Source organism: Mesoplodon densirostris, chromosome 10 (genome assembly GCF_025265405.1).
Source record: "Mesoplodon densirostris isolate mMesDen1 chromosome 10, mMesDen1 primary haplotype, whole genome shotgun sequence".
Taxonomy (NCBI): domain Eukaryota; kingdom Metazoa; phylum Chordata; class Mammalia; order Artiodactyla; family Ziphiidae; genus Mesoplodon; species Mesoplodon densirostris.
In genome coordinates this window covers 14989672-15012712 of record NC_082670.1, presented here as the reverse complement: position 1 = coordinate 15012712, position 23041 = coordinate 14989672, and the positions used below count along the sequence as shown (strand labels likewise).

The 23041-nt window shown below is 40.7% G+C and overlaps 1 protein-coding gene across 1 annotated transcript in view; it reads right to left on the bottom strand.

Annotated features, from left to right (window-relative positions):
* RNF144B (ring finger protein 144B) overlaps positions 1–23041 on the bottom strand; it is an 80069-nt gene that overhangs the window by 6108 nt on the left and 50920 nt on the right. Inside the window, exons 4-6 of the mRNA XM_060109848.1 lie at positions 21434–21494; positions 5476–5680; positions 2978–3122 (exon numbers count right to left, since the gene is read on the bottom strand). Of these exons, the coding sequence (XP_059965831.1) occupies positions 2978–3122; positions 5476–5680; positions 21434–21494 (411 nt within the window). The remainder of the gene's footprint in view (positions 1–2977; positions 3123–5475; positions 5681–21433; positions 21495–23041) is intronic.

Genomic DNA, 23041 nt, shown 5'->3' with positions numbered 1-23041 from the left:
AACCACAGAAGTAGATGAGATTACCCAGACAGAGGGTGCAGACTGAGAAGTGAAGAGGTTATTGAACACAAACATTTAAGAGAGGGCCAAGGAAAAAACCTGGAAAGGAAACTGAGCAGTGGCCAGAAACAAAGAAGGGAAATCAGAAGAGATGATATCACTGGAGCAGAGGTGGTTGAGATGTGAAAGGCAGCGGAGAATCCAGGTAAAATGAGGAATGAAGTATCCACTAGATTTTACCCAAAAGGAATCTCTCACAGTCTTGGAAGAATGCAGTCAGGGTGTGTCTAGGGGGCAATCTGAGTCAGTGCAGTGACTGGAGTGTCAACGGCTAGAGGTGATTATGCTTTTTTGAGTCTTGGCTTCTAAAGGAAGGAGAGAAATAGAATGGCAGTAAGGGAAAGATGTAGGCTTGAGAAAAGTGTTACTCGTTTTTAAATGGGATACAGTTGAATGTGTGGGTAGGTTAGAGAGTAGAGAATGGAAGTTGAAGTCACAGGAGAGAGAAGATATGAATGAAGGGGACAAGTCTCTGAGGTTCCCAAAGCAGAGGATGAAGACTGTCTCATCCTCTGAAACAGCAGAGATGAGAATCAAGGCAGAAACAAACCCAACTCCCCACAGCAAAACTCAAAATCACTTTTTTTGGTGTCTGTCTCAGGCTTGGCTTTTGGATAATCACCCTTCTCCCAGACCCATGCTCTAAGACTTTCCTATAAACAAAGATCAACACCACCATCTGACGTGGAACACTTGTCTACAGGAAAACATCATTATCCACGAGCCAATGCCCCCTTGGCTAAAACTGAGAAAAATGAAACCTCAAAACACAATGACCAGAAGAAGATGCTGTGTATCTAGCAATTTCACATCTGTAGCATTTTACTCGCGTACCAGAACAGCACAAGTGACGGAACACTGTGTTCTTTGCAACACCATGCCCAAAACATATTTCAGCCAAGGGAAGGAGTGATCTGGCACACATATTTCTTGCCTTACTCTCTTGCCTCCTAGAGAGAACCTCATGGTCTCAGCCTCCTAGTGGATATGAATCCAATTACTGTTTTGGTTAAACCTGAAGGAAATCAAAAAAGATTTCTTTCATTTATAAAGCATGAGGGGTGTACAATCATGAGTCATACCCTCATCCATAGTATCATTCATTTGGAATTAGGAGAGGTCTCAAATATCCAACATAATTGTAATTCAAGGGGTTATAATAAATAGGATTTTTTTTAAAGAATGAAAACATGTCTTTCAACCTGACCTGCTAGGCTTCGAGTCTAAAATGTCAAACTTCTCCTCCCCAGTGCATACCTCTTTCTGAAATCCTGACATCAAGCTCATTAAGATTCTTACTCATAGATGTCAGCCTAAACAACTTATCTAATTTTCAGTTAAAAATCAGGCATGTGGTGGCCAGCATGCATGCCATGTTAACTGCACTCACTCACTGAGTGTGTATAATACTAAAGCACTACACAAATGGCCTATGAAATTAAAGCAAACTAAGCAATTAAGATTAAAAGTTGAGAAAAGAACAGCCACCCATCCAACCATGACTGAGGGCTTACACTGATATGAACATATCTGATGGGTCCAAATTGCCAAAATAGGGAATATCTATAAACAACTTATGCCACCCCAAACTGTAAAACACTAGAATTGAAAAAACTCTCACCAATCCTTCACATCACCTTTTAACTGTGAGGTTACCATTAGCCTCAGCACTGGACTGAATGGAGCCACACCTGAATTTGAGAAGACACACTTCATGAATGGTGGGGGAAAAGAATTAGACGAGACCCCTTTATGTGGGAAGGGAACTCTGAGAAAGCAGTAACAATCCCGCTGTCACGCCAATGAATGAGATAGTAATTAAGAGATACCATTTATTTGAATGGCTTTTTTCCTTAAATTCAAAACGAAAAAAACCAATCTAATCGTGGTAGGCAGAATAACTGCTCCTCTAAAGATGCCAATGGGCTATTCCCCATAACTTGTGAATATGTTACCTTACGTGGCAGAAGGGATTTTGCAAGTGTGATTAAAGACCCTGAGATGGGGGAGATTATCCTGTATTATCCAGATGGACCCAACCTAATCACATGGATCCTTAAAGGCAGAGAAGTTTTCCCAGCTTGTCGGAGGGAATCACTCTGGAAGTTAAGACCATGAAAGAAAAGTCAGAGAGATGTGATGATGCTGCCTTTAAAGATGGAACAATAAGCCATAAGCCAAGGAATGCAGGCAGCCTCTAGAAGCTAAAATAGGCAAAGAAATGGATCCTCTCCTAGAGCCACCAGAAAGAATGCAGTCCTGAGGACACCTTGATTTTAATCCAGTGAGATCCATATCAGACTTCCAATGGACAGAACTAATGATAATAAACTTGTGTTGCTTTAAGCCACAAGTCTGTGGTAGTTGGTTACAAAAGCAATATAAAACTACTACACTAATAGTCCTTTACATAATAAAATGAGACAATGCCCCCAAAGCAGGAAATGTCCCTAAAACAAAAGCTTGCCTTTAAAGTTAAGGTGACACGCCTAAGGTAATCAAAAAGAGGTATCTAAAGTAGCAGGCTCAGGATGTCTCATTAAGAAAAATAAACTTCTTTGGCAAACAAGAACAGGCTCAATATATATATATATATATATATATATATTTTTTTTTTTTTTGACGGTATGCGGGCCTCTCACTGTTGTGGCCTCTCCTGTTGCGGAGCACAGGCTCCAGACACGCAGGCTCAGCGGCCATGGCTCACAGGCCCAGCTGCTCCGCGGCATGTGGGATCCTCCCGGACCGGGGCACGAACCCGTGTCCCCTGCATCGGCAGGCGGACTCTCAACCACTGAGCCACCGGGGAAGCCCCCAGACTCAATATTTTAAAAGGAAAGCCCATCAGATACTGGCTGTTGCACAGATACAGGATAGAGAAGGACCACACGGGGAGACTCTTCCAGGTGGAACTTACGTCCAGGTTCTGAAGGCAGTACCAGCAAAACGTGTGCTTGCAGTTCTTACACATCATCTGAGCACAGCCTTCGTTGCGTTCAATATAAACCCGGCACACTGGGCATTGCTTAATGGGGGCTTCTGCCTCCGTCACGAAGAGGGCCCTAGAAACAAAATGAATGAGAAATTATAGGGGAGGGATGGAGAATGCTGCCTGGTTTTTTTTTTTTTTTTTTGCGGTATGTGGGCCTCTCACTGTTGTGGCCTCTCCCATTGCGGAGCACAGGCTCCGGACACGCAGGCTCAACGGTCATGGCTCATGGGCCAAGCCGCTCCGCGGCATGTGGGATCTTCCCAGACCGGGGCACGAACCCGTGTCCCCTGCATCGGCAGGCGGACTCTCAACCACTGCGCCACCAGGGAAGCCCCTGCCTGTTTTTTTAAAAAGCAAGGACCACAAGGTGTGCACTAACCAGAGCTATGGGAAAAGTGGGCTGAATATAATTACTTAATCAGCTAAATATGCTCTTCTAGACTTAACTTTATGGTCATCAACTGAATTCCCAGGGCTCCTATTGGGTAGGGAGTGAACTCTTTTCTATCTGTGCTTGATTCCCCATCCCAGGAGAAGGGTGCGGGTAACTAGGAGAGACACCGATTATTTGTTGTTCAGTTAACTCAAAACAAAGAAGAACCTTAATTTATTTATTTTTGGCTTTGAGTGAATTACATAATTGTATTTTCCACAGCTGATTGAATTCATTGTTTTGCCAAATTAGTCTTTCATTCTCTGAGCACACCCTGTCTGAATAAAAAGTACAAGAAGTCTGCCACACAGTGGAAAAAACAGCTCAGGATCGAACGGAGGTGGGGTAGAGATCATCTATCTAATGATCTGTGCAAATAAACAAACGGAGGGGATTGGAGGGAGTCAATCATCAGTTCTTTCAAATAAATGCCCAATATCATTGAAAAGACCTGCTCCAAATAGATGAACAGGCCAGCAAGGCTCACAGGCTCAAGGGGCATAGAAAATAAGTAGAACAAGCTGAGGTGGAGGGAGGCCTGCGTGAACCAGAGCACTGGGTTGCATTTTAGCTACTGTTCATCAAAACCACCACCCAGCACATGGAAACATCAGTTTCACAAAGTATACTCAAACCTATGACTGGATTTGGTGCTCGTAATAACCCTACACAGCAGGGGGACAGCCACCATTTTCATTCCTCCCCCCACCTTTTTTTTTTTTCAAATAGAGAAATAGACTCATAGAGGCCGAATGACTTGCATGAAGTCACAGATACCAAGTGACAACGTCAGAACTCAATCCATCTCTCCTCTAGGATCTTTACATTGTCCTGTGATTCCCCGGGGACCTTGCTGCGTGGCAGTGAAAATGTAGCAGGTGCTGGCTAAGCGGGCACGTGCCTGCCACGTGTGTTAGCTCTCTTCCTCCTCTTGATGTGTTTGGTCTGCAGTTCAAGCACAGCCTCACAGCTAGGTAGCATTTCTGTTCCTAGAGAATGGCTCTCCACACGCTGAGGGTGCCGGGTGATTAAACCAGCTGGACGGTAACACTGGTATTTCTGATCTTGCTGATGCAAAACAGCCATAGCCTCAAGCAAAGCAAGGGATCAAACACAAAGGTCTCTCACTCTGGGCCCTGCTGCTGCCATAAAAACCCTCCGTCCTAGAAGGTACAGAGTGCATTGCTTCTCATCATAAAAAAATCTCAACCTCAGCACTGCTTTTTCAGAGCACAACGTACTGAAAGATAAGCTCTCTTTCTCTAGTACACACGAATTTTAGCAGCGTACTACACTGAATGGCTGTTGTTTCTACTGCTGTGTTCCTTTTTTTTTTTTTTTTTTTTGCGGTACGCGGGCCTCTCACTGCTGTGGCCTCTCCCGTTGCGGAGCACAGCCTCCGGACGCGCAGGCTCAGCGGCCATGGCTCACGGGCCCAGCTGCTCCGCGGCACGTAGAATCTTCCCGGACCGGAGCACGAACCCATGTCCCCTATGTCGGCAGGCGGACTCTCAACCACTGCGCCACCAGGGAAGCCCTGTTCCTTTTGATATGATTGGCACACCTCACAAGCTGGCAATTGAGTCAGGGAAGGAAATCATTTCTGCACCTCTGCGCAAGCAGGAAGAATGAGGTGTATCAACTGTAGGCGGTCACGGTACCTAAGCAAACGGCTGTGGACAAAAGTCATGACTTCCTACGGAGAACCAAGGGACCACATACCTCCTACCTAAAAAGAAATCAAAACTCATATAGACTCTAACGTCAGCCGTATCTGGAAGATTCTCTGGGGGTAAATAACTCAAATCCCTTTAGACATGCTTATTTGGTTATTCTTTGTTAATAACTTACCAGTTCTGAGACACTGCTCAGGAAAGCTCTGCAGGGAAATAGCGTACCTTGAAATTTCATCACAATATAACTCCTTCTCCAAGCAACATATTTCTAAGCACACTAGTGAATAATCCCAAGACGAAGTGTCCTCTCTTACCCGTGCTCTGTTGGCAGGACGCTAGGCTGACGGTCTCTGCAGGAGATCTCTGCATGCCAAGCATCCTTGCAGCACGAGCAGAACTTCAGGTGGCAAGAGGGGCACTCCACGAGCACGGGCTGTCCTGGCTCACGTGACGCAACGGCGCATACTGTCTGACAGTCTGCGACAGGACACCACGTTCTGCAGGGGTCCAAGTGAACTTCTAAAGCGCAAAGAAAGAAAATGGGGTGGTCTATCTATCTTTCATTCAAGCTCGAGGCTTTGCTTTCTCGCCTACATTTATTCTTTTATAGGTCGACACTTATGGAAGCTTAGTACAACCAATGGCGATGATTTCTACGATTGGTCTTCACAGTGGATCCAGACCTACAAGGTCACCCAGCCCTGCCACACTTCCCAAAGTACATACTCAGGGAATAGGCCACCATTGCCCTTATGAACAGATAAGGAGGCTTCTTACTAACCAAAATGCACAACTCTTTTGGAATATTTCTCACCTTTCAGCATTCGAAATAGGCAAAAAGCTCAAGTCCCTTCTACAATTATTTTGGATACCATCTTGGGGAAAAATTGGACATGAAGAACCAACCAAAACAAAAGAAAAAAAGTCCACAAAAGATTTTGTCGTTTCAGGCACTGATAAACAGGTAGTGAGGTTTCTTCTGTTGTTTAGAGAGAAATTAAAGAAGAAGAATCCAATAGTTTTAACACCAAACAGTGTCTGGTGTGGCTCAGCCAAGAAGTCAGATTAGCTGTCAATTTGGATATTCTGTTGCCCTGCCAATGTGCTAGTGAGGGACGATTTGTAAAAGACCCACATGCTCTAAAAACAAAAGGTAGGGACCTTCACAGTCATAACATGATCATACACCACACTGGCTAAATCCATGTGGCATGCAGAAAAGAAGATATGGTTTGGGAGGTGTGCAACTGTCTTTCTATGCCAGTGTTTACAAATCTTGTTCAGTTTTCCATTTTCTAGTCAATAACAGACTCCATATTCTTGTCATATAACATAACCTTTAGTGGAAAATATCATGTGGAAAATGATGTTATTTAAGAGGTAGAGTAGCCCTTTTTTCTCTGAACCAACGTATTTTGCAAATTTTGAACTAATGAGACTCTAGTTTCAAATCTCTTAAGGCTTGCGATTCTTGGAAATTTCCGTGCAAAAAAGCAAAAAAAAAAAAACCCCAAAGAATGGTACAAAAACAAAATGAAGGTATTAAGTATGAGCTTAATTTTAAAGGTAATAATTTTACAAATTCAAATTTACTGTGGGGGAAAAAAGTCTGAAATCTTCCAGGAAACACTGTCTCCAATAATGTTTCATCTAGAAAATGCAACAATTGGACCTATGCTTATTATAGGTTTTCATTCAAAAAGAGCATCCTTAAACATGTTTTCTTATCTAATAATTCTGGAGGACAGGAATTAGAGAATGATAGGCCAAATATAATCAGAAAAGGGAAGCTTATGATTCACAGGTCCTCGGACTCCGAGAGATGAACCCCTCTAAGATACCCAAAATTTGGGGACAGGATGATTAAAATGTTAAGGGGACACTGACACACATATGCTCCAAGATCTTGACCTTTGATTTCCACCCCATGTATGTTTTCTCCCAAACTCTTTAAACTGCTTTGCAAATACTAAGCCCAAAGAAATGAAGTCTGGCATGTAAATTAGCACTAAGGAGTCCCACCTTAAATATCTACTTACCATTCTAAATCACAGGTCTTTTAAAAGTCTGATGATAAAGGAGGGAAAGGAAAGGAAAAAACTAAGAGATATTATAAAATTTATAGCATCCCTACTGATCACCTTAAAAAGATTCAAGTATGCAACCTGTCTTCATATCTCTAATCAATTAAAATTATTTGGTGGATGTTCGGACTTGTTTCTACCCCCTTATTATTTCAGGTATCTGGGTGGCACAATAGAAACAGAAACAATAAATAGGGGAGCAATGAAAGATTCTGATGAACTCCTATTAACAAAAGGGCCTTAGTATGCAGTGCAGCTATGATACACAATCCAATGCAAACGCTAGGGAAGAGTCGCAGACACAGAAAACAGATTGTCTGTAGTTTTCTCCACTATGACAGTACATGAATGACAATGAAAAGGAGTGTGGAAGGAGGGGCAGAAGAGAGACATTACAGGCTTCTACTCATTTCTTTCATTAGAAGTCTTGTTCTGTAGGAATAACCTATAGAGCTTAACAAACACCAAAAGTGGAGTTACTAGGAGGTGGATGTGACTCTATTCACAAATGAAATTGGCTACTCCAGCCAATTCTAGTGTCATCTACTCAATACTATCTTTACCCCTGTCAACCCTCCTTGCTGAGAACTCTTATCTATCTCTATAGAGGTGGAAGATTCCAGAGACTTGCTTTCTCCGCCTTCCCTGCAGCTAAGGCTTGGGTATGTGACACGAGTCCTGACAATGGGAGGTCAGGGGAGGTCCACCAAGGGGCTGCTGGGACAAGATCTCCTCCCTGATACAGGGGGAGGAATCGTCCTTTGGTCTTTCTGCCTTTGAACACAGCCATTCAAAGCTGACTGAAAGGCTACTTTCAGTCTGGCATATGAACAACAGACTAATAAAATGATTTTGGAACTAAGCTGTCCCCTGGAAAATCATTTACTTTTTATAACATTGAAATATATTCAAATTTCCCCTTTGTTTCACCTTCTTTCCAAATATACAGTTCTCATTCTGTGCTTTTCCTTCCCCTTAAAAACCCCCTCTCTTCTCTACCAAGTCATAGCCTATCCATTCCTAAAGGACCTACTTTCACGTGCTTGTCTTAATTTTTGGAGTCACAGAACATGCATCTTGTTCACTGCTGTTCTCTACTCATTTTGTAAAGATGGCCTTTCTCTCTTCAGACTGTAGGCAAGAGCTATTTCTTATTCTATTTGTGTGCTCCAATATACCTGACACAGCGATGGGATGTTACCTATTGATATAAAGTAGTAATTCCTGGGTTTTTCAAAAGCATAGACAGACTGCTCTGCAAATAAATGATTTGTAATACATACAGTAATAATACCATCTTGAATTGCCTTGCACCAACATTCTCTTCTGGGACTCTCATCAATAGATGTGCACACTAAAATCATCATCCAATATCAGTCCTGGTGTTGAAAGTATGTGATGATCTATATTAGACCATAGATCTCCACCCACCTCAATCAGGGCTCTCTACATCTGAAAAGTTGTCGACTTGGCAAAACATGGACTTTTACATATAGCACTTTCAAAACTAAACCTCTTTTATGAAGTGTCACTTATAAGGGCAATGATGAAAAATGTTTCTAACATTAAAATGAATAATAATTACCCCTTCTAGAATCCTACTTTCTCTCTATACCTAACATTCATTCACTTCCTATCTCATCTTAATACTTGGGTGAGCGATCCACATTATCTGATTCCCATTCCTATCCCCTCAAATCCTCCTTCAGTCTTTAAAACAAAGTTTTTACTTCCAACACATTAAATAAACTGCTCTCTGACAGGTACAACTGACATCCCTCTAGTCACATCCAACAAATGTTTCTCAGTCCATCTTTTATCGGATACTCTTCTTGTAACTCTATCTAAGGCACTGGCCTCTCTGTTTTCTTCCCACAACCTTCCTTTCCCCTTTATCATCAATACTGCTTCCTCTGCTCCAACGATGGATGGTATCTAAGACTTAGTCCTAGATTTTACTTATTTATAGAGCTCACACCATGACTAAGCCTCAACTCTCATTTTAATTTGGACTATTCCAAATTTCTTCCTCAGGTCTGACCTCTTCTGATGATAAGACTGAAAATTAGACAAATGTCTATTATTCATTGTTCATTCAACAAATGATCAATTTCAACTACTTACTGGACACCCTGTGTATAAAGGCTTTGCTCCTGAGAAATCTCACAGTATGAAAAGGGAAAGAGATGTTTAAATACAATGTAAAAAGTAATAATAATAAGCTATGTAATAACTGACAAAACATCTCACAAGATAACAAAAATAAAACTATTAACAAATATCTGTAAACAGATCTTAGGGGATGGAAGTAAGAAAGTTTTTAAAATACAGAAACATTCTTATATACAGAACGTTTTTTATGCTTTTTTGTCCAAGTATCCACAATTAAAGTTGCCCCATTTAATCAGCTCTAAAATCAGAAGGTAAAACTAGTCCCTCCTAATCACAGTACAAAGCAGGTGACAAATGCTGAGATGAAACACAACGAGATTAAGTTAGAAAGATCTAAAGCGTCACATAAACACAGATTAAAAAAAAAAAAAGAAATCCCTGGAATAGCAATTCTGTAGGCAGCCAGAGTTTACAAGGTGTAAAAGTGAAAGAAGAGTCTCCTTCCAGATATTAGAATAAAGATTCTGCACCTAGAGGAAACACTGAGCAAGGATACTGGCAGTCCCCTCCAGAAGTGGGTTCTTGCCAGTTCACAGGAACCCACTGCATCTCCTTCCAACTCCATGTTCAGCGTCATCACATTGGCTGCTGGAAATCAGCCACAGTGGAAGTATTTACACCACAGAAATTGGTAAGCACTATAAATCAAAGCCTTCCCCACCCCCCTAAAATCTGTTTACAATACATCATTGAAAGCAAGCCAAACTGAGAGTGAACACATAAATATATAAAACCAACTCCAGCAGAGACAAGTATGGAGCACTGTGTGGGAACGTGAAGGACAACTCACACAGCACAAAAAGAAGTCAAAACTATGATAGAAGGGGGCTTCCCTGGTGGCGTGGTGGTTGAGAGTCCGTCTGCCAATGCAGGGGACACGGGTTCATGCCCCGGTCCAGGAATATCCCACATGCCGCGGAGCGGCTGGGCCCGTGAGCCATGTTCGCTGAGCCTGCGTGTCCGGAGCCTGTGCTCCGCAACGGGAGAGGCCACAACAGTGAGAGGCCTGCGTACCGAAAAAAAAAAAAACTATAATAGAAGGGATGGTTCTTTCAACCAGATTTGCTGATCAACTTTTCCCACTTCCTGAACATCCTATATACAGACAGGTATTTATCCCGGAAGTCACATTCACAAATGTCTACATCTTCTTCTAAAGAGTACTTAGTATTTGGTTATATATTCTAGTTTACTCTTCATGAACTGCTTCTTGCATATCTGTCTGGGTTCTTCAACTCCAGGGAGAGCTACCCTAGAGGACAGGCTTAGGTTCCACTTAGAAACACAGCATATCACAAGGAGGTGTTTCTGGGTCTCCCTAGCAGGCTTCCAAGCCCCCTCACTAGGCCAATCAGCACCATCAGATGGGATGCATTCAATATTTTCCCCTCCATCCCAGCGGATCAAAAAATTTCCTTTTATAAATGTAGGGGGCTCAGGGAGAAAACGAAGACCAGATATCTACTAATTTAAACCAATGACTTCTCTCAAACGGGGCGCCCTTCTCCCATCAGCCTCCCTTTTAAATAATTTCAATAAAAAGAAAGCCCTGCTAGTTAGAATCACATGATTAAAGCCTGGAGAAACATCTATCCATACAGGAGGTACCCACAGTAGCAATACAATATCTTTTGTTTATGGAACGTTTGTTTGGGGGCACAGATTTTTTTTTTTTTTACACAGGTACTAGAGCTTGTCCTACAACTTTTAAATACTGCCCTGCTTATGTAAAAGGTACTTGCCAAAAAAGGTGTGTTATTATTGCCTTCTTGATAAACCATTAAAGGCAGAGTAAATGACTATTCTGGTGGGTAGGAGGGTAGGGGATGGGGTGGGGGCAATCTAGCCAAATTCATGAAAGTCCTCTCAGTTTATATTTCTATGCTAAAGTAAGGAGCAAAGTAACTTAGCAAGGAGTTAGGGAATGAGTATTCAAAGGAGTAGTGACTCAATTTCTCTTACTGGATGTACAGACGGGACCGCAGAGATTTCTCCCTTATAGTCCAACAGCCACATGCTGCAGAAATTCATGATGGACATTTCTGAATGAGAAGAAAAGGTACATTGGTGTTTCTGGGCCTGAAGACACGAAGAATACTTAATTTGTTTTTCTCTCTGCCTTCTCTATTTTTGATTCATGACAGAGACTGCTCAGCTCAAAGGCACACTTTCTACTCTTTCAACTGGGTGACTACAGTATTAATTTGGTTAGAGTTGGGAAAGATAAGCCTTTGGGACTGTTACATTTGTAAGAACCAGATGATACTGAGCAAACATCACTTCTGTTTTTGAGGATTTTTTTATAGCTGTGCATTTTTAAAAATCACATTTAAGTCTATAAGTGAGAACTGTGAATAAGTAGCCAACCTACACATGGTTTTTGGTCTGAAAGATTTCCAACTTTTATCCAAATGATGCAAAAGAAGAGATTTACACATGTAATAAGGCAGTCTAGTCTTACAAGGAGCTAAGTAAGCAGAGGGGAGAATCACAGGAAATAATCTGGGGATAGTCATCAAGGGTCTGATCGCAGATTATGATGATAAGGCCTAAACGTGATGAGAAGCCATTGGAGGAGAAGGCCATTTTGATCAGGGGAGTGCTGTGATATGACTTCCACTTTTAGAAGATTATTCTGGCTGCTGTAGGAAAAATTGGTGGTAGCAGAACAAAGTGGCAGCACAGAGATCTAGTAAGAGGCTATTGTAGTTATACATCTAATCCAAGGTGATATACGTTAGAAGTGGAAGTATTAAAAATGTGGAGCATAGTTTGAAGGTGAAACTGTCAAGATTTCCTAGTAGAGATGCAGTTGGATGTAGTCATTCAGTTGACAACTACTGACCTAGACACGTACCTGGAACATAGTATTCATTGAATAAATGAGTGAAGCAACATAACAGAAGTGTAAGAAATAGTATCTGAAGGGCTTCCCTGGTGGTGCAGTGGTTGAGAGTCCGCCTGCTGATGCAGGGGACGCGGGTTCGTGCCCCGATCCGGGAAGATCCCACATGCCGTGGAGCAGCTGGGCCCGTGAGCCATGGCCACTGAGCCTGCGCGTCCGGAGCCTGTGCTCCACAACGGGAGAGGCCACAACAGTGAGAGGCCCGCGTAACGCAAAAAAAAAAAAAAAAAAAAAAAAAAAAGAAATAGTATCTGTAGATCAATTCCCTATGGTAATAAAAGATAATGAAAGCATCTATGGCAAGGTTCTATATTGTTCAGCCCTGCGTCTAGATATTTTCAGAGAACAGACACAACTCTTCAGAGAGATATTTGTATAGGGCATCTTGGAGTCTCTTGGAGAAGAGCTTCCCACAACAGAACAGGGATCTAGACATACAATTCTGGCCAGGTTACACTGAAAAGGGATCTGAATACAATATGCCATCTGTCCTTCACATTATCCTTCAGCCTGGCTCCCAGAAAAGCAGTTACAAGTAAAAGTCAAAAGAAGCTAAAAGAGTTGTCTTGCTTTTTAAAAATTATTAACATTCCAATGTGCCATTAAGAGCACCATTTTGCTTCATATACCTTAGGTAACAGAGTATACCACAAGCGGGGCCTAGAAGCCAGAGTGGTAGAAAAGGTGAAAAAAGCTGAAGAACCATCAGAAATTGGCAGCCCCGGCAGCTAATAGGACTTCCCAGAAGCCAAGCCAAAAAGGAACATATTAATGGATACCAGGTGGTCGCCAAATCGCTATCACATGAGCAAGAGCTGTCTTCTCCTCCACAACAATTATCTGAGAGGAGTTTGAAGGGAAGGAGAGCCGCCAGGGTGAATGGAGGACTTTCTAAAACACTATTTTTTTTTTTTTTTTTTTCAGTACGTGGGTCTCTCACTGTTGTGGCCTCTCCCGTTGCGGAGCACAGGCTCCGGACGCACAGGCTCAGCGGCCATGGCTCACAGGCCTAGCCACGCAGCGGCATGTGGGATCTTCCCGGACCGGGGCACGAACCCGTGTCCCCTGCATCGGCAGGCGGACTCTCAACCACTGCGCCACCAGGGAAGCCCCTAAAACACTTTTTATTACTATTACTGTGAATTCAATTCTACCTCCTGGCTTTGGGCTCAGGAAACACAGTTATTATGTAGATAAACAAAATGCACATTATCCAAAACATTTAAGGTTCAGTTTCTTCCTCCTCCCAATTTCTATTCCAAAGATGAAAAAAAAAAAAAATGAACTGATGCATATTCAAATAATTTCTCCTGTATCAGCAGTGATGAAAGCTTTCTGCAGCTTTGAGATGGGGCCAAGCTCAGAAACCTAGAAAAAGAGAACAGTACCCTCAACACTTTAATATGGACATGATTGAAAAGTGATTAACTGTAACATACTTACATCAGAGATAGACGAAGTCACAGACTTGAACTGGAATTTACTTATGAAAATTAGAATTGATTACTGAAGTAAAAGCCCCATGACTATTTGATCTTCAGATTCTGCTTCTTCATGTAAATTATATAAGGCAGGAAATGTTATTTAAAACTATTTTCTACTTCTATACTCTGACAATTATTAGGACATAGACACATTCCAAGAAAATAAAATTGTCATGAAACCTACAGACCACGTCTGACCCCAATAACTGTTTTCAGCTTTCAAAAACTAAACTCCAGACCCTTGGTTTTCCCACCTGGAACTAGATATGTGAAGCTTACTTTTTATTCGGCTAGATATTTTCTCAGCTAACACAAGTTGTTTTTCTGCCACCTTCTACCATTGTGAGGCTGTACCAAAAAAGACATCGGAGGCATGTTTATTATTGTGGGAAATGCCATGCACTCAAGCTAATTTAATTTTCAGCTGAGCTAAATCAAACTGTTTTAACTTTTATGACCCACTGCATTTTTAATTATGCCAAAATTAATTTGCTTTCTACTATCTCAAAGAACAAAGGTCTTCTGCAGATAGTTAAAATGCAATTAAACTAAACTGATTGGAATTAACATCTGCTACAGTAAATATACCCAAACAGAGGTGGCCATCAGCAGAGGGGTTGCTCTCAAGATAGTTGATGAGAACCACAGAATTTCAAACTTGGAAACAACTTTTGAGGTTATCTAGTCTAACACCATTATGTTGAGACCAACAGAAGTTAGGAGTCCGCATAACACATGGTTAGTGAGTATGTGACGGGATCAGGCCTTTTTACTCCTAGAATACCATTATTTATGTAAAAACATAATCATGTTATTAAATAGATTTTAATCCCCCCATCACCATGGGAATCTTTTCTCTTTGAAGCAGCAACTTTGAATGCTCCATCTCAGCAAGTCACAATCTCCTTGGAGGTGTTCAGAGAAGGTGGATTGATGCTTTGAGTAAGAATATACTGTATGAAGAAAACTGATATGATAGGTAGGGTAAGGAATTTGCCTTGATTATCAAGTTTCTATACAACTCTCTACAATCTAGGACAATAAGGAAGGAAACACACTGAAAAAGATTTGAATTAAGATGAAAAGAAAACAGAGTGATATTATTGTGCACTCACTCCAAGACATGATCTGGATTCTGGAAGATTCTTTCTTAGTTTAGTTTAGAAAACTGGGGACAAGATTTGGGGGTGGTAGCGATGAATAACAACAAAAAGAATAACAATAATGGCAGTAATAATTTATTGAATGCACACTGTGATATACACAATATTAACTCATTTATTCTCTACAGCAGCTCTGGGACCATCATTCCATTACTATCCCCATTTTATAGATGAGGTGAGATAAGACCTTAATAATTAGATAGAAATGATGGAGTGGGAGCATCTCACCAAGGGCAAATGAAAGAGCAAGATGAAATTTGAAGAGCCGTCTCATAGATGTTAAGGCTCAAAATGAAAGGAGGCTTTTGTAGGGACTTCCCTGGTGGCGCAGTGGTTAAGAACCTGCCTGCCAATGCAAGGGACATGGGTTCGATCCCTGGTCCAGGAAGATCCTACATGCCACGGAGCAACTAAGCCCGTGCACCACAACTACTGAGCCTGCGCTCTAGAGCCCATGAACCACAACTACTGAGCCCACGTGCCACAACTACTGAGCCCACGCACCTAGAGCTCGTGCTCCACAAGAGAAGCCAATGCAGTGAGAAGCCTACGCACCAGAATGAAGAGTAGCCCCCCTCACCCGCACACAGCAGCAGACCCAACGCAGCCAAAAATTAATTCATTCATTCAAAAAAAAAAAAGAAGGAGGCTTTTGTGAAAAATGCTGAGAACAAAAGAGCTTTCAAAGAAAAATGGAACCATAGCTTGAAGCCACATCTGGAATTGCACCTGGCACACACAGATACTCAGTACATAAATAAGTACATATTGAATACATGAGTGAATACAGTAGGATTAACGGATGATAAGAGGAAAATAAAGTCCCATTGTATTCACTTTTTTTTATGAAGGAGAACAATAATGGCATTTAAACCGTTTGTAAGAGTCTCTAACCACTTGGTAATTATACAAATATCCAAGAACAGACACATTCACCCACCAAGGAACTGAAGCAACTTGCAGTTACAGTAAGTAAAAAGGATCACAAAAATTAGAAAAAACTCTTAAGGACGAGAGATGCATAATCTTAACCCAGCTTTCCAAAAAACTAATTTGAAAAAGTAGGTTCTGGAAACAAGAGACAAACAAAATTCTAGCCTTAATAATCAGACATGTGCTTTGAGAACCAGAAGAAAGTAAAGCAATAATCACTAACATATGCCAAACTCAGTATTCCCTTTTCTTTGTTAATACTGGAAGACAGACACAGAAAACCCACAAACACAGCAGTAGCCAATGGAAAAATCACAGATGGATGAAAAGTGTATTCACAGAATAACCAATCAATGCCAAGTGACGCTTCTCTGCTTTGTGTAAACAAAGTGGTGATTTGGGACCATTTCTGTTCAAAAGATTTTCCCCACAAAGATGCAGATGAAAACAAAGACACAGAAGACAAGCTAATCATTATATGTAACATAATGTAGAAGAAAACTAAAACACTGGATGACAAACTAAAAACTAAAAAAGAACTTGGTAGGCAATAAGAATTGGACAAAACTAATGATAATTTTTCTTACTAAGATATAGAGCTGCCACTAATCTGATTCTACATTTTTTTCAGAGTAAAAACAACCTCTCCAATTCTATCTGAGTCCAGCCAATGAGTTTTAGTTTCCACCAGTTAGTCATTTAACCCATTCACAATATTAGTATTTCATACATCTCAAGATCCCCTCTTAAAGAGTTCCACATAAAATATTTTCATGACATAGACCTCAAAGTCACCTAGCTGGTAAGTGTTGAGTTAGAGGTGAATATGAAGTCTATTATGTAAAACGGGGGTATACAATTTAGATAAAGATTATCCCTATCAAGTAAACTGCATTTACTTAATTCTTACTTGGAATTAAGAATTATTCTTACTTGGAATGTTATTAAACTTATTCTTACTTGGAATGTCTATTTTCTAATAACAATTATTTATAATGGATTCTGAGGAAGAATTACATGAGTACAAATTGCCTTCCAAAATCACCTAAGATCAAAACGTCTCTGGGTCTCAGTTTCCTTTTTTATAAAATGAGGAAGTTGAACCAAATCGTCATCAGATTTAACAAATTTCCAAATTTAAAATACTTCCATACAGGACTACCCTGGTGGTGCAGTGGTTAAGAATCCACCTGCCAATGCAGGGGACACGGGTTTAAGCCCTGGTCCAGGAAGATCCCACATGCCATGGGGCAACTAAGCCCATGTGCTCTAGAGCCTGTGAGCCACAGCAATGAGCCCATGCGTCACAACTACTGATGCCCGTGCGCTCTAGGGCCCACGTGCCATGCCTAGAGCCCACGTGCTGCAACTACTGAAGCCTGCACACCTAGAGCCCGTGCTCTGCAACAAGAGAAGCCACCACAATAAGAAGCCTGCGCACCACAACGAAGAGTAGCCTCCACTCGCCGCAACTAGAGAAAGCCCACATGCAGCAACAAAGAACCAATGCAGCCAAAAAAATTTTTTTAATAAAAAATAAATTAAAAAATACTTCCATCCTTTACAATAGTATGAATGTCTAATTAAATTACAGAGTTTTACAGTTTGGCAGTTCCTCAAAAACTAAACATAGAATTGCTGTATGACCCAGCAATTCCACTGCTAGCTACGTACCCAAAAGAATTGAAAGCAGGGATTGTACCCTGATGTTCATTGTAGCATTATTTGCAATAGCCAAAAGGTGGAAACAAGCCAAGTGTCCATCAACAGATGAATGAATAAACAAAATGTGGTATATGTACACAATGGAATATTATTTAGCCATAAAAAGAAGTTCTGATACATGCTACAACGTGGATGAACCTTCAAAACATTATACTAAGTGAAATAAGCCAGACACAAAAGGAAAATACTGTATGATTCCACTTATATGAAATGTCTAGACTGCAAATTCACAGAACAGAAAGTAGATTAGAGGTTATCAGGGGCTGGGAGAAGAGAGGAATGGAAAATTATTGTTTAATTGTTACAGGGTTTCTGCTTGGGGTGATAAAAGTTTAGCAAGTGGATGGTGGTGATGGCTGCACAACATTGTGAATGTTCTTAATGCCATTGAACTGTACACCTAAGATGGTGAAGTGGTAAATTTTATGTTGTATTTATTTTACAATAAAAAATAAAAAATTATAGAATTCAAAAAATTTTATAGATAAGGAAGCTTGGACGCACCTATGTGGTCCTAGGCAAGTCTCAATCTCTCCAATTTTCAGTTTGTTCATCTATAAAATATGAATAATAAAATCAATTGTCAATTCATGGGATCTGTATGGGGCATCTGCCTAGAACTTGCGAGAAAAGATAAATTCCGTGTATGAGTAAAACTATTTGATCTATAATGCATCAGAGATATGGACGACCACCTATAAAAAAGACTGACTCCAAAACCTGCTTAACTCGTAACCAGACTGAATATATTATCACATCTAATGAAGAAATAAGCCAGTCAGAAGTAGGGTTGAAAACAAGAACCTCGAAAAGTCCAAGTCACAAGGCAAAGTGTGGTAGCATCTATCCAAGCACTATCCGGGGCAGAGTAAGAGTCCTGGCCAATAATCTTCCATGTGCACCTTGCATATGACAAGGCTATTCCTATTGTAAAGATGGATATGGCACTTACCTGCATATTACTAAGCGAAAGAAGCCAATCTGAGAAGGCTACATACTGTTTGATTGCAATTATATAACATTCTGGAAAGGGCAAAATTATGAAGACAGTAAAAAGATCAGTGGTTGCCAGGGGTTAAGGGGGAGGAAGGGACAAACAGGCAGAGTACAGAGGATTTTCAGGGCAGTGAAACTACTCTGTATGATACTGTATTGGTAGATACATATCATCATAAATTTTTCCAAACTTACAGAATGTTACAATACCAAAAAAAAATGGATGTGGCCAATTAATATCAAGTGTTCTAATCCCACTGACAACAAGACAATCATAACATCTATTTCAATATGAGGATATCTCCTAGAGAATGTTATGATTATCTCATCTTAGAAAAAAGGGAATAGAAGCAGAACATTGAATATACTTTAAGTTATTAGCATTTTTATTACCAACAACTTAATATTTTGAACACTGAGACACAGGAAGTACTCAAGGAAGTGTTTTATATGTATTAATTCATTTAATCCTCATCTGAACCCCGTGGTATAGGGACTATTAATATCCACATTTTACAGGTGAAAAATTGAGGTACAGAAATTAAGGTCACACAGCTAGTAAGGGGTGGAGCCTGCATTCCCACACAGGCTCTTAGCCACTATTTTTAGAATACACTGAAAATTTATATTCATCAGTGAGAACCAACTCACAGAAAGTTTTAATCCCTGATACTATTAGAATCTGTCTAATTAATTGCAAAAGACATTTTATTTAATAAAATGTTTGTAAACAATGAGGAATAAGGCCTGCTACTGACAAGATGGGGCAATGGGTGGGTGGGGAGGAGGTGGATGGTCTGGAGGAGAGATGCATCTGGGGCAAGGGAACCCTATAAACGGGCTGAGCCCTGGTTACTGAGTGGGACTGGTGAGATTGACAGGTCTCACTATTTAAGAAGCCTGAAAATCCAGCCTAACTCCTTTGACTTTCTCCAGGTAAGAGCCCTCAAATCATGGCACTGCTACCAGCCACATCCATCCACGGGGTTAATGCTTACGTTCCAGCAGTAATTTATTTTTATAATGGAGGATATTGGGATAAAGTGGGAAAATGGCAGGGCAGATGTTTGATACCATTCATCAGCATCTGATGTTATAATGCTCAACCTAATCAGCCCACGTGGATGGATTAGCGAGGGCCAATATAAACTACCCCATCATTAATTCCTCTAGTTAGCTCAGAATCTACACAGGGCAGTGTAGACGGTGTATCAGGCTATGTCTTCATCCATTAAACCTAAAATTCATTTGACTCTTCTGGTTCTGATTCTATGTTCAACAACATCCTTTTTGCATCTTCCTATAGGGCAAAAATGTAATTCAAGTAATGTAGTCCAAGAATTTTTAAATAAATTCCATATATCAGTCTTATAAATTTAGTTAAATGATATATCCATGAGAGATGAATCTGCTTTTGGCTTGCTGAAAAAAAATAAGCCTATGAGCCTGAACCAAACTTTGGTCAAAGGTAGTGAATGCCATCCTGTTGATTCTCCTGCGAATATTCCTATTCTTACCCCCTTTATGCTCCACATGCTCTTCTTTCTTTTTTCATGTAAGAATTATCTGTCAGGGTAATTGCAAAAATTAAATGAGATAAACTGTTTACCAAATTTACTGGCACGTTAAAAAAAAATGTTCATTTCTTCCCCTACCCTCTAACCTCTAGACTTTATTAACCCAGATTAAAAAGGTAGCAGGGCTTCCCTGGTGGCGCAGCGGTTGAGAGTCCGCCTGCCGATGCAGGGGACACGGGTTCGTGCCCCGGTCTGGGAAAATCCCACATGCCGCGGAGCGACTGGGCCCGTGAGCCATGGCCACTGAGCCTGCGCGTCCGGAGCCTGTGCTCCGCAACGGGAGAGGCCACAACAGTAAGAGGCCCGCATACCCACACACACAAAAAAAAGGTAGCAATCAGAAAACTGTACATTCATGCTAGATTAGAGTTGATATTATATACTCAACGAGGCCTATGAGTTCAAGGGGAAACAATTTTCTTCTACTTCTCAGATATGGAAAAGTACACCAAAAAATAATTCCTACAGATAAAAAGGCAGTACAAATAGAAAAGCTATATAAATTACCCCAAGTCTAAAGTCAGAAAGAAAATTAGTCCAATACATTGGAAATAGCATTAGAATGATTACTCAGCCATCACTATGACTGAACAAGAACAAACAGTGACTATTACAATGAGCAGTGAAAATGTTTGGATGGATGAATTTTTTTTTTTTTTTCCTGGTATGCGGGCCTCTCACTGTTGTGGCCTCTCCCGTTGTGGAGCACAGACTCTGGACGCGCAGGCTCAGCGGCCATGGTTCACGGGCCCAGCCGCTCCATGGCATGTGGTATCTTCCCGGACCGGGGCACGAACCCGTGTCCCCTGCATCGGCAGGCGGACTCTCAACCACTACGCCACCAGGAAAGCCCTGGATGAATGTTTTGAAGTGATCTTCAAAAGCAGGGAAATTGGTGGTAAAACCCATTTTGAGGCTCACTTTCTTTGTCGTTCTGTTACTGTGAAACTACCCAACTTTTGCAGAACTTCTCTCTCGTGAGCCCAATTAAAAATACAAAACAACCAACATAAGGAAAGTTCTGTTTCCTGCCAGTCTGCATTTTTTTTTTTTCCTGGCTGTGGTTGAGAAAGTTGAAATTTTATGTTGCAATTCCCGTTTGTCTTTTTCTGAGTACACTGGTGGCTTTTCTGACAGCGCACAGCTGCCTTAATCTTCCACACAGGTTAGGGTAAAGAGGACACATGTAAAACTACATTCACCATCAGGATAAAAAGAAGAGTGTGTACATACCTCGTTCAGATTTTAACCGCTGATAAAGCTGAAACTGATCCACAGATACCAAACAGGCAATCTGAAACCAGAGACATTTAAAAGATGAGATTTCAGTCATCACAGAGCCCTGAGTTACCAGTCTTTTTATGATCCCTTTTTCTTGTTTGGCTTACTGTATCCTCTCTATACCAGCTGTCCACAAACGTCTTTTTCCTTATACTGTTCATGCAGTAACAGAAGCAGCAATTCCCAAACCATCCCCAGTCCTCTGCCATGGCTAGGATTCCCTGCTCAAGGCATCAGTTACAGAACTCAGTGATCACCTCCTGTTCTTTTATCAGCATCTAACAAGACCAGACAACCAAATTTTTGGACTTCCCAAATTATCTGTGCACGTATACAAATGATGCTCCTCTTCTAAGACATTTTTAACAGATTATACTTCTACTGGGCATCATTCTTTAAACAAAGCCTGAAGATTCAAGTGTAGGGAGTAGCTGGGGTGACTAACAACAAAAAAAGATTATAGTTCTAATCTAAGAATTAAGACTAAGCTAAGAAAAGCTAAGACTAAGATCAGGTAGATACTGTCTCAGGAATAATGAGAAGTTCATTAATCACCTAGGAAAGAGTACTTTCTAAGCAACAGAAAAATCATTTCTTCTGACGAAAATCACCTCACGGGGCCTTTGGTGATCATTCATTGCCATCCATGCCCTGGTAGAAAAGAAATGCCTGAGATATTTCTTGTGGCTAGACTCCCACTTCCATTTCAGATGCCACTAGGAAAGAACAGTGATTCACATCTAACTAAATGACATTTCAGATTAATCATTTTTAAACTGCATTTCAAAGGCAGATGCAGGAAAAGCTAACTGCTCTTAAACTGGCATTCTAAAAATAATAATTCCACTGACGTCAACATATAAATATATTGACATTGCTTGAAAGATTTATAACTGAGAAAATCAAAGGACTTTAGATTAGGTTTTCAGACATTCAGCAAGTTGATAAAGGACACAGTCTTAGCCTTGGCAATTCCAGCTGTAAAACATGACATATTTTTGGTATAAAATATATCTAGATGAAAGTTCTTGCAACTAATGGAAGGAAGTGTGCTTTGAGAAAACCCTTAAAAATGAGGCATCTAAAATGTTATTTAACAAATATATTTTAAAAGGGAATGAAAACCTAATTCTCCCCCTCACAAAAAAATTCAACTTGTTTATTTTGCAAATGAATTATTAAACTAAGTTAGCTAAAATGTATGAAGAACCACAAAACGGGCAAGTTCAGTCTTCTATGTGCCAAGTAAAATCTCCTAAAACATAAATTTAGTTATAACATTTTTTCCAGTTGGGGGGAAAATGTTGCATTTTCATCTGGCACCTTAAATAAAAGCTCCTTAGCAATCACTGGGAAAAAAAATCATGGTTAATTTTACATGATGCGTATTTTACCATAATTTTTTTAAAAGTATGGTTAGGCTTTTCTCATACTGAAAGCCAGTTTTGTTTCATCTGTTATAATACTACCTGGACATCTTTCCTGAAAGACAAAGGTGTCTCAAATAAAATGCAGAGTTGGAGACAGAAGGTACAGGCTCGTGAAGAGATCGGAGGCATT